Below are 16,035 nucleotides of genomic sequence, written 5' to 3'. Positions count from 1 at the left end.
AAGATTGTCGTAACATTCTTCTGATGAGTAAGGGGAGGTGTGGCTTTACAGGCTTGCTCTGCCAAACCAAGTTCGGCTTCTAGTTTCTGTCATCCTTGCGCTTTTTGTTGAGTGAGAGTCATCATCAGGGATATACATGTCCCTCTCACCACAGCCTCCCATGTCATAGCAAGGTTTGTTTCTTGTGGGTCATTCAGCTGTAAATAGCACCTAATCGACTTACGTATTTTGTCAAGAAAAAAACAATCTCTTGTGTGAGGGTTTGCAAAGAACCATTTATGAAAATTAGAGTTTGGGGCTGCCCATTCTAAAGTAATCTTTACTGAGGCATGATCTAAGAGGGTAATTGGATGGATAGGAGTGTTCGTTATAGTATGTTGCATTAATTGATCGAGGAACACATGGTCGATCCTAGAACATATGGGATTGGGAAAACCCGTTTTGTCATGTGTGGAGGGGTGTGTTATCTTCAATGTGTCTAGTAAGCCCAATTAATGAATCGCTTGTTTCACATTTGGCAAGTACCTATGGATGATCGATGGGAAAAAGTACAATCCACATTTAGTTCCCAAATAAGGTTTAAGTCTCCCATCAATATTATATATCCCTCTGTGAATCCATCCAACAGTGAGAGGGCAGAGACCACAAATTACCCCTGGCTGAAGCTTGGGGCATAGATCATTGCTATCCTGCACTTGTGCCCTCTAATGTTGCCCTTGACCATCAGTAACCTCCCCTGCCTATTGGATTTAAAGGCTGTGATCCAAAACGTCGCTGAGGAATTAAATAGGAGAGCCACTCCATTGTGTTTGATGTTGGCAGATGATGTGTAAATTAGTGGATATGACCAATGTGGCAGCCTTTAGTCCTAGCTGTATTTGAGGAGGATTTCTTGGATGGCTATTATGTCAAGTCTAGGGTCTTGGATGTATTTCCAAATGTTGTGGTGCTTAGCCGGGGGGTTGATCCCCTTAACATTCCAATAGGTCAGCGTTCAAACCATAGAAGTGGTTTTCATGAGTCTTACTCCCTATGTCTCTCATTCCAACAGTCTAGGGGAGTGAACAGCCCTCTCTCCACGTTCCGCCTCTCTTTGCCAGATCCTGCCTGTCTCCCTCCTCACCTTCTATGTCCTCGACTCCAGGCGTACATGAAGAAAAACACTAGTGAAAAAATCTAGTTTTGGAGTCCGAGCTTCCCATAACTACAAAAACAATATTCAACCCTAATCTTGTCAGGCGATTTGGATCCAAGCCTGCTGTCACAGTCAGCAGGTTCGGTTTTGAAAGGTATAAGTGGTCGGTATCAGGTCTGAAGTGGATCAGAATCAGAAGTATCAGACCATTCCTAGTCTCTCTCAATTAGAGGCTGGGCATGGAATTGGTATCCAGGCTGTGACAGTCCCCAGACAGCTCTTAGCAGCCCCTGGATGGAAAGGGCTTTACCCCCCTCACTGAGACATCCTCCATTTTCCCATTCACCAGAGTCCCCCAGAGGAACTAGACAAGTCATTGTTATGACACTCATTTTGCAGTAAGTCTTCCTTTATGTGGGGTTATCCATGTGCCTCTGGTGTATGTCTTTTCAGGGGTCTTCAACGTTGATCCTCCAAAGTCTTCCCCAGCTAGGAGGTCACTTCTTCAAGTTCAGTGAAAGGATGCTGATTATTGTGTACTTCGAAGGCTATGCTGAAGGGGTATGTCCAATGATGTCTTACGCAATCTTTACGCAATTTATCAGTCACTGGTATAAATTGCAAACATCATGCCAGGGTAGCTGGGCCAATATCTTGAAAAAGAGAACAAGTAGCTCCTTTAAACATTAGTGAGTCCATTTTCCTTGCTGCTTTCAGGATTGATTCTTTAGCCTTAAAGGAGTGCACTTTAGCAAGGATGTCCCTAGGGTATTTCACCTCACCGAATGTTGGAGGCCCAACTCTATGCTCCTACTCCAGTCTAACCTGCACCTGGTTGTCTCCCGGGGGCTCTGAGAACATGCTCACGACAAAGGCTTCTAAATCTGGACCCTCCACCCAATCCTCCAGGCATTGGTTCCTTATGTTGTCATGACTGGAGTGATTTTCTAAATCTTCACACATTGATATTGCCACTTGGAGCTGAACCAGTAGTTGCTGTGTTGAATTTTCAATTTCAACAAAGAAAACCTAGAGTCAATGTCAGCTTTATGGGCGTCCAGTGAGGATGTCAGGTCTGCCTTCAAGTTCTCTCGGACATCCTTCTTGAAGTCTCAGAGTGAAGAAAGTGTTCGTCTTTTGTCAGGGCCATTTTTATGCCAGGGTCGGAGTCCTCACTTAAACACCTGTTATCTGTCGGGGCAAAATAGCTGGACACACCTATTAATCTGTGCTCTGTTCGGCGGCATTGAGACAACCAGGAAGCAGTTCAGCAAGTGCCTCTCGAAACCTCCACGAGGAGGCGCCCAGGGAGAGACCAGTTGGCAGGTTCAGGGCAACCTCCACTGCATCACATTGTAGGGGAACATAATCTTCCAGTAGGCCTGCCATTTATGTTATTCACAGAGCACTCATAAGCGAGAGAGACTTGTGCCCTCCTTTGTAGCCTATGTGGTATAAGCCTCCCCAACTCCCCTCACCCCTCTTTGTTGTTGCCAGAAGTCACCTCATAGGGCCCTCCATGTTAGAGAGGATTGAATGTCATCATCCTGAGCCGGTAATAAGAAGGCTAAACAATTGCTGGAGTGAGGCTGTTGGGGAGGTCACTTCGTGCACTGTTGCAAAGAAAAGCAAGGGCAGTGGCTTGGGAGGGGGCGCCAGGACTCACAACATTCAGGCCCCTGCTGTCACGCTAGGCTCAGCAACACTGGAGTGAGGTGGGAAACAAAGCATTCACCCTTCCCTTCTCAGATCGCCCAGGCAGTCTCTTGCACCTCAGCGTTCTTCGTAATGAGAGTGTCTAGTCTGCACTGCCTGCCAGTGGCAGGTCAGGCAGCCGCACGGTCGGCGTTCTATGGGAGAAGGATCCCCCCTCAGCATTCTCGACAATGCCTGCCCAATGCATGCACCTTCACCTGGCTTCTCTGGTTCCTTTCCGGTCTCTCTATCCTTCAGGGCTGTCGAGGATGTCAGTGTAGTTGAGTCTAGGCCCGTAGTCCAGCCATCTTGGTTCAGCCTACCGGGAGGTCCCAAGGAGATTGTCTTGCGTGAAATACCACTTACGGCTCACGTCATCGATGCCCCCCACTCCATGGGTGCCTCTCGCCTTCCCCTGCACTCAAGGGGTAAATCCAGGATCCATGCAACCATTTGTGCATCGTCCTGCGGGTCACTTGGCAGAGTGTCTGTGGATCCAATCCACATGGCGATGACGGTAGGCCACACACTTCTTTCCTTTTTTGATCACAGAGACAACTTGTACTGTTTTGCCAGCCACTTGTAATTATAAAAAGAATACGTACATATACGCAGCCACTTAGAGAGACTTTATAACATGACTCTAATCCACTGGCCTGTTCAGCTGCCATTCACATTTAAGATTCACCGAACACAGCATGAATAATAACGCAATGGGTCTGCCTACTTCACTTATTGGCTCTTGCACTGCGAGTCACAAGTATTTTACCTGATGGCTTGCACGCTTCTTCATAAAAAGAAGTGTATGTCAATGCCAGGGCTCGAGGGACAATGAATTTCAATGTCAATGATTTTCCTTTTCAATATTAGTCATCCTTGTGTTTTTAGGGCTCGCCTACGCAGTGCACATGCGCTGCATAGGAGCTAGACCTCTAGCCATCGGCACAGCTTTCCCTGCAAAAACGTGCACCAGTTGCATTGCTTCCAATGGCAACACGTGCATGTCTGGCAATTCACTCGCGGAGAGAGAGCAGCTGGCGCTATATGTATTCAATTATAGCCTTGCCGCTCACTCTCGCGAGGGAATCGCGCAGGCCACCTCCTCTCTCCCCTCCCCCAGTGCGAGCACCACCTGTCTCGGGAAATCTACTTGTGAGTACTTTCATCAGTGAACCAGAGTAAACTGAGGCACGGCTCGCTCGTTTCATCAATAGTGCGCTAGATTTCTCACTTGGGAACAAACGTACATTTTCCTTTAAGAGAGTATCTTTAATCGGCGTTAGCAAAGTGCTCATGAGCTACTTTCTATGTCCGAAAAAAGTATTTCTGAGAGAGAAGCCGCTGGTCCTAGCTTACGCATCCTACCTGGAGACACTGGTACTTTTTGCCGCCAAGGACATTGTGAGATTTTACTGCCACCATACTTGGCGTTTCGGTATGAGGTAAAGTATTGTAGGTGATTCAGCTAAGGTACTTTGACTTGTTACCTAGTTTTGCCATGTTGGGGCAGCCCTTACACTCCGTTAAACTGTCCTCCGCAGCACACAGTGCCTCTCCGGTTTCAGCCAGTGCTCCTGCAGCTGCCCAACACCCGCCTTCACCACTTTCATGTTGAGGGGGTGGAGGAAGAATTGGTGCACCTCCCTGAGGTGCGGTCACATGGTGATCACACTAAAAAGTACACACTGAAGACTTTTGCATGCATAGCAGGTATTTTTTATTTATATTGAATTAACTTTGTTCAAAAATATTTGGTTACTTTGAGCCTGTCACATGTTGAAGAAAAATACCGACTACGCAACAGACTTACACCTAGATTAACTGTAAATAAATACATCTCTTGTTGTGTTACATACATCTGTATAGTGTACTTCTACCAGCTGCGGCACTGAGGCGCTTTCAGAACCTCTGCTGCACCCGTTTCCGTACTGGAGATGACTGAAGGAGGAGGTGTTTCAAAGACTTCATTTCTTCAGAGGGGAACTTATCCCTTCCTCTGGTATAATTTTATATCAATCTTTTGGTTGTGACCTGATGAGATTGGGCGGCAACACCTGTGGGCTCCGGCTGCCTCTCCTCTCGCCTCCCTCCCCCTCTGGCTGGCCTGGGCTCGGATCCAACATGGACACAAAGCAGAGGCATAACGATGGGGATGGGAGCGCGAAGTGTGAAGTTCTTCATCTCTTCTCCATGCTGGGGTCATTATTTAGGAATGTAGGTGCCACCGTGCCACCCTTTTACAGGAAGTTAAGCCACAGTACACAAACTCTGATAACGGGGCATGTCGGATAACACCACGTGCCACAGGACACAAACAAACAACTTGTGAGCCAGGGAGGCTATCTGTAATCGAACAGTGGTAAAACACCAAATGACAGAGTGAGAGACCGATTAAAAAAATCAAACTCCAACTTCCTACGATACAGGAATTGGCCCCCCGTGTAGCCCCAGGCAGCTTTAAACTGGATATCAAGGCGCTATAGAAAAAAGAACTGCATACATCTTGCAACATAAACAAAACAATGGGTAAATGTACTGCTATGAAGTAACGCAATGTCTCACAAAGCGCTTTATAACTCCCAAATAAATGCTTTAGTAAATACAAGACCCTGCTAAAAATACAGAAAAACGTTATTTTAAAAGTCGTTACAGAAATATGTTCAGAAATCCTCATCTACAACTATTCAAGAACTGGTTAATTGTGGACATTGGGTACCGAACATACCTAGCGAGGATAGTACTTAAGGATGTGTTGCTTTGAGCTTTGCAATAGCGCCAACATAATCTGGATGAACGTCAGAACGCTTTACATAGAAAGAGATTGAGCCAGATATGGTGGGACAACAGAGCAGTACAATTATAGAAATAAAATCGTTTCATTTTAAATACGTTTTGTTTCAAGCAGTATGCTAGGATAGTAGTACCAGGTGAGTAATAGTCCAACATTACTAAGTATTTAATAAAAAATAGTTACTTTGGAGCGAGAAATAATAAAATGCGCCCACAGCTGTATCTTTCATAATGGTAAATTAAACCTTTTGGTGAAACACGTAAAACTCCCCTGAAGGGGAAATTCTGCATGCAGAACCGATCTGTAACTTTTTTGCAGATTTTTTCCAGAGCCTCAGAATGTATTTGAATTTGAATTTGAATTTTAATGAATTTCTAGAGCGCACTGTTACCGAGACGGTTTTCTGGCGCTAGGTAGTGGTGAACCGGGGGAGTCAAGGGCGGAGGCTAGACTGCTGGGGATCTGGGAAACAGGAAAGTTTTGAGGAGTTTACGGAATTCCACATAAGAAGTGGAAGCTCTGAGGGCGAAAGGTAGGGAATTCCAAAAAGAAGGGGCTAGGACCGCAAATCTCGTCCCCCCAGACCTCTTCTTCCTGAAGCGAGGGACTGTCAACAGAGCTTGGTTAGAAGAACGAAGCTCTCTGGCCGGGAGGTAAGGAGATATAATCTCGCAAAGGAAGGCAGGGGCGGTCCCAGACCTAGCTTGGTATGTCATACAGCCCAGCTTGAAGAGAGCCCTCTCCTTCACCGGTAGCCAATGCAATGATTGCAACAGGGGAGTGGTGTGGTGAAATTTGGGGAGTCCAAAAATCAGGCGGGCAGCCTGATTCTGTATCTGCTGGAGTCGGTGAATCAGGTAGTCTGGGGCGCCGTTATAGACCACGTTCCCATAGTCAAGGCGCGATAGCACCATGGCCATGAGGATGAGCTTCAGGGCAGGGACAGAGAAAAAAACGGGAAACCTTACGGATAGTGCGGAGGGAAAAGAAGCAGGAGGACACCACCGAGTGAACCTGTGTGTGAAGCGAAAGCTGGGAATTGATGAAGATGCCTAGGGTTTTGACCTTGGGAACCGGGAGGGGAGGGGGACCGAGTGAGTCAGGCCAGAAAGACGGGGACCATGGACTGCAACCACTCCCAGTCAAAACCAACTCTGTTTTGTCGGGATTTAACTTGAGGTGGTTGCAGTTCATCCAGTTTTGGATGAAGAGCATCACCCTCTGAAAATTCTGGGCAGAAGAAGGAGAATGGGAAAGGTTGAAGATGAGTTGGAGGTCGTCGGCGTAATTGAACACCGAGACCTCCATCTGCTGTAAAGAAAAAATGAGGGGTGAGATGTATAAATTAAATAACAAAGGGGACAGAGAGGAGCCCTGGGGGACGCCGCATGTCACTCTGCGAGGGGGGGCGGCAAAGCCTGCCAGGTGGACTGCCTGCTCCCTGTCCATAAGAAAGGATCGGAGCCAGGCGTGGGCCGTGCCCCCAATGCCCGCCGCCTCGACACGGTTCAGAAGAATGTCATGATCCACCGTGTCGAACGCGGTGGACAGATCTAAGAGGACCAGGGCCTAGGGGAGGCAGATGTCAATGCCCTCCCTCATTTTGTCCATCACCGACACTACCACCTTCTCGGTTGAGTGCAGCGGGCGAAAACCTGCCTGACAAGAGGAGAGGTGGCCTGTGGACTCTACAAAGGAACTCAGAGTCCGGGTGACATGAGCCTCTGAGACCTTCGCCAGATAAGGGAGCAGGGAGATGGGACGATAATTGGCAGGCAGAGATGGATCAGCGCCTGCCTTTTTTAGAATAGGAATAATATCTGCTGATTTGTGGGCAGTTGGGACAATGCCAGTAGTGAGGGAGTGATTGATTAGTGTGAGAGGGGGGGAGTAACAGCTGGAGAAGATCTCTTTTAAGGCGAATGCCGGGCCGATGTCGTGCGGTGAGCCCGATTTAACCCGAGCCAGTAAGGGGAGAAGAGTTTCCCGTGTCAGAGGGGGGAAGTGAGTGAGAAGTGGGGCCGCAGGAAGCGGTTCCACAGTAACTGAAATAGGAAGTGAGGCAGGAATGTTAGCCTTGATGAGAGCCACCTTCTCTATGAAAAAGGAGTTGAGGGAATTACATAGTGATTGGGACGGGGGAATTTTGGAGATCACCCTATCAGAGGCAGCGAGCTTGTGCACCGTGGCGAATATTTCCTTCGGTTGATTTTCAGCTGCCAGGATTTTACCGGAGAAGTACTCAGCTTTAGCAGTTAATATGTCTCGTTTGTATTCCTTGAGTACAAGGCAGTACTTGGCTTTAAGAAGGGGGCAGTAGGTGCGTCGCCATGCTCGTTCTGCTCTGCGTGCCTCCAGCTTCTTGTCTTTAAGGAGGGGGGAGAACCATCTGTTAGCAGCGTGAGCACGCTTAATGGCCACTCTCTTAAGGGGAACAATGCTGTTGCATGCCTTTTGCAGCCAGGTGTTGATGGCTGTGAGCTGAGTGGGAAGGGATAGATCACAGAGCTCAGGGCAGGATGCCGCAAGGGAGGAACAGACATCAGGGAGGTCGGCCTTGTCCCACTTTCTAATCCAGGTGTTTTTGGGCAGAGGGGGTTTAGGCAGACGACCGAGGTTCATCGCAAAGGAGATAAGGGAATGGTCTGACCAAGGACAGAGCGAAATGATGGGGGAGTTGGTAGGGATGTTGAGGGTCCATATTTGGTCATGCTGATGACCTAAGGTATGGGTAGGTGTAGCAAGCTGGGGAAGGAAGTTGAGACTAGTGAGCAGGGCAGTGAACTCCTTAGATCTGGTATCCTCGGCCGGGTCATTAGGCCAATAGTTTAGATCCCCGAGGAGAAAGACTGCTGAGTTGTTCACCACTAAGGTGGCCAAGAGGTCCTCAATGGAACTGAGGAATTGGGGGGTGGACTGGGGGGGACGATAGATCAGAACACAGGTCAAGGGGACCCCAAATGAGGTAGAGCGGACTACAAGACAGTCCACAGCGGGGATAGGGGAGGAGGGAAGTGTCTGAAAATGAAAATCAGTGTGGGTAATCAGGGCAACGCCTCCTCCTGTCTTTCCCCCAGGGCGATCCATTCTGATGGCTGAATAAGTCGGGGGCAGCATGGCTAAGAGGCTCGGGAGAGAGTCATCCCTGAACCAAGTTTCAGTAAGAAACAATAGGTGGGGTTGACGAGAGTCGAGCAGGTGAGATAGCTCCAGCTGGTGCCCGACCGCAGACCTGGTGTTCAGAAGGATCGCATTGATGGTGGGCTGAGGGGGGGGAAGAGGGGTGGAAGCGGGGGAAGGTGACAGGTGGACGAAGGGAGGGGGAGCATCAAGCAGCTGGTGTAATGGCAGATCAGGACATGACTGTGTAGCGGGGGATCTGCATAGCCCAAGAGAGGTGATACGCTCAAGGACTGTGAGAGATGGAGGGCGCGGATGACAGAGTGAGAGCATAGTGGCCGGGAGGTAACTAATGACTGGAGAAGCAGAGAGGCGGGCCCCTAGCCCCGGTCGGCCGCGGACGGGCGCAGACGGGCTTAACTCAGGCGCAACTCCGGCGCGCCTTCGTCGCGCCCGCTGCGCTCGTCCGCTGCGCTGACACATACTGCCCGTATAAGTAGGGCGCATCGTGGGGGGAGTCGCTCCGAGGTACACTGGGCCTGGAACCCAAGGCAAGATGGCGCCCGCGCTCGAGTCCCTCCCACTGCACACAGCCCACAGCCAACTCCAAGACCCCTGGGATCGAAAAACCAGGTTAGACAACCTGTTAACTTTAAGCACGGTGGGTTAGGGGACAAAATATGCAATTAACAATTAAAACACAGCGCGACTCGTAATCAGCAGCGCATAAGGTTAAAAAACGGAGACTCTGTCCACAGCTCCTCAGCAGTTCCAGGTAAGACCCACTGCCACCGGGTCAGTCGCTATCACCTGCTGAGGGCCGGGGACTGCAGCTAAGTAGGGCGCAGCGTGGGGGGAGTGGCTCCGAGGTACACTGGGCCTGGAACCCAAGGCAAGATGGCGCCCGCGCTCGAGTCCCTCCCACTGCACACAGCCCACAGCCAACTCCAAGACCCCTGTTATCGAAAAACCAGGTTAGACAACCTGTTAACTTTAAGCACGGTGGGTTAGGGGACAAAATATGCAATTAACAATTAAAACACAGCGCGACTCGTAATCAGCAGCGCATAAGGTTAAAAAACGGAGACTATGTCCACAGCTCCTCAGCAGTTCCAGGTAAGACCCACTGCCACCGGGTCAGTCGCTATCACCTGCTGAGGGCCGGGGACTGCAGCTAAGTAGGGCGCAGCGTGGGGGGAGTGGCTCCGAGGTACACTGGGCCTGGAACCCAAGGCAAGATGGCGCCCGCGCTCGAGTCCCTCCCACTGCACACAGCCCACAGCCAACTCCAAGACCCCTGGGATCGAAAAACCAGGTTAGACAACCTGTTAACTTTAAGCACGGTGGATTAGGGGACAAAATATGCAATTAACAATTAAAACACAGCGCGACTCGTAATCAGCAGCGCATAAGGTTAAAAAACGGAGACTGTGTCCACAGCTCCTCAGCAGTTCCAGGTAAGACCCACTGCCACCGGGTCAGTCGCTATCACCTGCTGAGGGCCGGGGACTGCAGCTAAGTAGGGCGCAGCGTGGGGGGAGTGGCTCCGAGGTACACTGGGCCTGGAACCCAAGGCAAGATGGCGCCCGCGCTCGAGTCCCTCCCACTGCACACAGCCCACAGCCAACTCCAAGACCCCTGGGATCGAAAAACCAGGTTAGACAACCTGTTAACTTTAAGCACGGTGGGTTAGGGGACAAAATATGCAATTAACAATTAAAACACAGCGCGACTCGTAATCAGCAGCGCATAAGGTTAAAAAACGGAGATTGTGTCCACAGCTCCTCAGCAGTTCCAGGTAAGACCCACTGCCACCGGGTCAGTCGCTATCGAATGTGTGGGCTTTCCTCCCTGCCTTCCTCCACATGAACTGGTGAACCACTAAAACCACTGTGAAACAGCACAAACTCTCATAATTTCGCAGATGTGGGAAAAAACACGGTTTGTTGGATTTTCCCAATTCCGCACTTTGATTTTGCCAAATGCGTGTTTGTCTACTTGTTAAAAACAGCAGAGAAAAGAGATAAGCAACATGGTGCCTATCTACTCACAGAAATCCACAAATAACAGAAATAAAGTAAATACAAATCTTTTTCGTTTTTCGCGCTTATCCAGGTTGCAAAAATAACTGAAAAGAGGAGTGTCCCTAAATAATACCTTATCCGATAAGAAATAAATCTTTAAAGAATATAGCTGCATCGAGGCGAAATTGTAATTATTTTTGTAAGATCTGGTGAAATGTATGAATTTTATTTTACACAAAAAATTCACAAAATCTCTTGAACTTGCTCATTTCTTGATTTCGACCATTATGACCTAGCATTTGTGTTTCTGAAGGATAAACAGCCTCTTACCTGAAAGGTTACTATTTAGTCAATATTGTATCAGGTGCGAAGCAAACTGTATGACATGTTTCTATTGTAACTGATGGAACAGAAGTTAAGTTTGTTAGGTGGAGGAACAAAGAATAGGAGAGGCTAAGAAAGGTGATCAAAAAATGTTACCAAAATGAAGCCCCTGATGGAGCCACATTTTACTCAAACTATTTAAAAATATGTGGTAAACAGTAAAGGTGTTAAATGCGTGTATTGGTCTTTTGGTCTGAAAAGAAGTTACTCTGAGAGGTTAAAACCAACTCTTCACCAGAACATTCCCAAGCTGCCCACATGAACAGTGGCATGACCTTCCCACAGCTGACTGACAGACCCACAGTGCTAACAAAGTCACTCCGCACTCCTTACATGATGCGAGTGCGACCCATACTCCAATAATTCCACATGAACCATGCAGACCTCAAACAATGTTTCTGCTTCCTGGATGCTGCTTAGCAGGAAACCTCGATGATGTCTAAAAATGACCCCCCTTAATATAGCCCAAAATGATCACCACGTGCCATTATTCGTAGCTATAATTAGTTGTTTTCTCTTCCCTTGACATACGAAGTCATAAAGGGGTTCCTCAAACCCATTAGAAGTGAATCCCACATCTCACATGGTAGTCAGCATCCTGAAGAATAATTGTAATCAAAGCCCTGGTATTCCAAAACAATGTCAGAACCAAACTTCAACTCTCTTTCATCGACTTCCTTCCAGTGCCCTTTTCCATTTGCATCTCTCCCAATTAGTGGTTCGTAGATTTCCTCCTGGCTGCCCTGAGACTTTCCAAACCATGCTCTGATGCTGAAGCTTGTGCACTGCCCTTGGCTCAACCCCTGATGAATCACATCGCCTTCTCCTTCATCTAAGGATCTATTCCCGGGGCCTTGACTCAAGCCATGGTAATGTTCCTGCTAATAGTATCCTTCTAAACCCCAGGTACCATCGGCAGTTTCAGATGCAGCTAGAACATTTCTCCTGTACATCATTTTTATTTATCTTAATATTGGGTCAAATATCTTTTGACAATGACCATCCGTGTCCAAGAAAAGAAAAATGCCTAGCTCTTTGTAGTGTTCTTACTGATTCTCTTTCATCCGCCATCCTCCCTGGTCCATGCCAATTAGGTATGCAACCGCCAGCAAATGAAGGAGTGAAAAACGTAATATGAACATTTGATGAATTAATAATTATCTCATGTATGGTAGTTTGTGGTGTCTCTAACGAATTAATAATGCTATAAGCTTATAACGAAGGAAAGAGTGTAGTAGAAGTGTAAAGTGGTCACCTGGCAACATTTGTTTTGCTATAAGTAGCATCTAAATATGTGCATAGCTACATAATTGACATATATAAATACATAATTGACATGTACTATAATTACTTTTTATCTGTGCACAGTTGTGTTTCGCCTACAGAGGATTCCTGCAAACCCGTATTCTATTATACTTCTATTATGAGGCCAGTGATTTCACAACGAGGTACCAGTGGGTTTGGTTCCCTTATGACTTTGCTCAGGAAGACAGGTAAAATATGTTTTGTGTATATGCTCCTCATGTTACCTTTTAAGAAGACAGAAGTAGAAGCATACAACAAATTATTTTTGAAAGTCTATCTATGGCCTCCTGACAACCACTTTAGCTAATTTTTCAGTCGAGCTCCTTCACAAATTGAAGTTTTAAAAAATAGCCCTCCTCGCTCAATTTCCATAAAAATGTACGTACAAATGAGTCAATCAGTTTATATATGTCTGATAAATCTCAAGAGTTATAATTATTTATAAACAAATATTTGTATGATTGTATACAAAAACAGAGAGATGCATCAACAAGTGTCGCATTTTGATAATAACTCTTTCATATCAAGATGTAGAGCTTCAAGAAATGTTCTTTTTATAATCATCGAAAACAAAACCATGGTAAGAACCGTCACCAGTGAGATAAAAAGTATGTGCGTTGAAATAAACCCATCAGCATTCCCATCTCATGTTGTAGTAGTTCCTTACTTAGTATAAAGTTCAATACACTGATGGGGTCAGGTTCCATGTTCTACATTTACTCTGGAACCTCTGGTCAATGATCTTTTTGCCTGCTTGCAAGTGTGGAGGGGAATTATCACACCCAATTATACATTATCGCCAAATACGACCTTAAAGAACACCACCTCCAATGTTATACTTCAGGGTTTTATCACAAAGCCAAGAAATGTAGAACATATAGACTTCTCATAACAAGAGTATAAAAATAGATAGGCACTAATACAAAACCAAAGCTTCGGACAACTTTCAGATGTTGTAAGATACATAGGATAACTAATTCTAAAATCAAGACACAAACTATTATGGATATCACATCGAGAGCCTCCCCATTGGTAATTTGTAATCAGCAGTAACACCCTAAGCTATCCCTACAAGTTTGCTAATGTGTCATCCCTACTTTATATCTTTCCGAGCAAGTCCCCAAAATGCGTCAGTGCATGTAGACTTCCTAAGAAGTACACTCAGGTTGTTTGGGTCAAGTAGCATAAAGCTACAGAGCTCGTTCTAAGATTCTCTTCTCCCCAGGTGAGCAGCAATCTCTGGACTCTTTCCATAATTCTTAATAGTAAAGTCAGAAAACCCAACCCCAGTTACACCACCTGATCGCCTCTTTTACTTGAACACCTCCTTGTAGGTGATTTTCCTTAAAGTAATTTCGCGTCCAAATGCCTGCTTGATTACCTTGGTTCCCAGGCCTTTCCAGACGAGAGAAACATTCTCCCATCTTTATGAGCTCTGCTTCTTCAAAGGTATCCTCTCCTCCCTACTGTTGCATAATTCCTAAACAAAGCAGTATTTTGAGCTAACGAGGTTGGATCCTTGCACCTGCAGCAGATACATGTAAGAAAAGAAAAAAGGAAACATTCCACAGGTGTAGGACTTCCAATTAATGATTTCAACTTGAGAGCGAACAGGTAAAAACGAAAGTTGGGCCTACCTAGTTTGTCTAACATAGGAACGGTGTACACATTTAACATGTGAACTCTGTGGGCCCATAATACGACACATTAATTAAACAGGTAGTTTCTTCACGCATATATAGTTCCTCTAGCATGCATTTCTACTACATTGATTCTCTGGTTACATAGAATTATATGTAATATGCCGCTTACATGATTATATAAGCTACATTCTAATATACTAAGATTGATATAGCAAAATAATATTAGTGGATGCGGCTCAAGCATGATTCTAATGCATCCCTAAAAGAATAAAACAGCATTGCGCTCTATCACACCAGTCTGTTTTTCGCATTAGGAAAGTTGATTGTTAGACACATTCTTTTAAGGAAATTCCCACAGTTATGAGTGAATTGCTGGGATAGGGTCAAATCATCCCCAGTACCACCTTGTCTTGCTTTTAAAAGAGTGCAAGCCTCAGGATAATCTTCACTGGGTGTCTATATCCTGGAAAAGTGTCTTGACAAATTTCAACCCCTGTTATTGATGGGGTCTCCCCAGGATGGACAGCGAGTTGGTGTTTCTAAAACTTCAAAACTGATAGGGGTATTTTGTGGTGGATACACCTAAAAGTGTCTATTTCGAATGCAGCAGCTCCAAGTACAGACAGACTCATCACTGAGACATCTCTCGATGAATGATGGGACGGGCATGTCCCCTACATGCTGTACAGTTAAGATCCCTATCCTGCATGCCCAACTGTGAGTATTTGATGTCTCAGTTTTTTGGCCACAGTCTCACATTAATACAGTATGTTTGCACGAAGGCTGAGACCTTTCCTTTGATGTAAGCCTGGTCCTGGTTCTGTCCTGGGTCTAGAAGAGTGCACTGTGTGTGCTCTTCATAGTGAGGGAAGGGTACTCCCACTGTCATGGGTTAAAACATGTAGGGCAATGGTGGCAGCACACTGTGTTTTTAGAGTTCCTTGTGTGACCAGACCTTTTATCTGTGTCACATGAGTGTTGGCCTACTAAACAACTGGTGTAAAGTTCCACTGCTACAGTTGAACCTAGTTCCTTGCATGATATCCCAAGCGCAAAGGTGTATGCATATATTTGAATGGTCTGTATGTTCTGCACATTGTGCATGTGTGAGTGAATCAGATTAAAGGAAGCCTGTGCATATTATTTTGAAACTCCTTGGCCTTTTTATGTGCACAGGATGGAAGTTACGTTATCTTCACAGATAGTGTAAGTTTATTGCTAATGGTCCTGGGACTGGAGGGTGAACATAGACAGTGAGGTGGGGAAAGAGAACACATATGCACTTCAGAAATTCAATGAGGTATTTCTGCTGCTCTTTCTAAGCACTAACATGTGTGATGTCAACATTGACTGGTTTCACTTGGAAATTCTTCTAAGTGTGGAATTTTGTAACTTTAAAAAATTCCTCTAAAATCAGCCACACTACGAATTCCGATGTACTCATCTGTTATCAGGAGAGACCTCAGTGCTGCATCTTTCAGCTCACTACTGATCCTGAAAAGTAATTTTAACCGTACTTACCAGTAACTTGAATTTCCTTCCATGGATATCATTGCCTGCTATATAAAATATATATACCATTAAAAAAATATAAAATAAAAAAATATATATTACAATTTCAATATTTTTAAAAACATTTTTTTAAAATGTATACTAAAAATATGTAATGTAATTTAAAAAAGAAAATATCTCAAATTAAATACTTTAAAACAATGTAGTAAATCAGTATACAAAAATATAACAATTAATACATTTAAAAATTATCATTTACAAAACCTTTGAAATTCACTGAAAAAAACATAGGTTTCAGCCACGTTATAGTTAGGAATTAGCATTTAAAAAACCTTAGAAATTCCCTGAAAAAAACATAGGTTACAGCCACGTTATAGTTAGTAATTAGCATTTAAAAACCTTAGAAATTCACTGAAAAAAACATAG

The 16,035-nt window shown here is 45.6% G+C and overlaps 1 protein-coding gene across 1 annotated transcript in view; it reads left to right on the top strand.

Moving 5' to 3' along the window:
* LOC144827999 (fibrocystin-L-like) overlaps positions 1 to 16,035 on the top strand; it is a 1,093,512-nt gene that overhangs the window by 315,824 nt on the left and 761,653 nt on the right. Inside the window, exon 21 of the mRNA XM_078686146.1 lies at positions 12,518 to 12,642. Coding sequence (XP_078542272.1) covers positions 12,518 to 12,642 — 125 coding nt within the window. The remainder of the gene's footprint in view (positions 1 to 12,517; positions 12,643 to 16,035) is intronic.

This window comes from Lissotriton helveticus, chromosome 4_1 (assembly GCF_964261635.1).
Source record: "Lissotriton helveticus chromosome 4_1, aLisHel1.1, whole genome shotgun sequence".
NCBI classification, from domain to species: domain Eukaryota; kingdom Metazoa; phylum Chordata; class Amphibia; order Caudata; family Salamandridae; genus Lissotriton; species Lissotriton helveticus.
The sequence above is the reverse complement of the archived record's forward strand: the minus strand, read 5'-3'. Positions and strand labels throughout refer to the sequence as shown.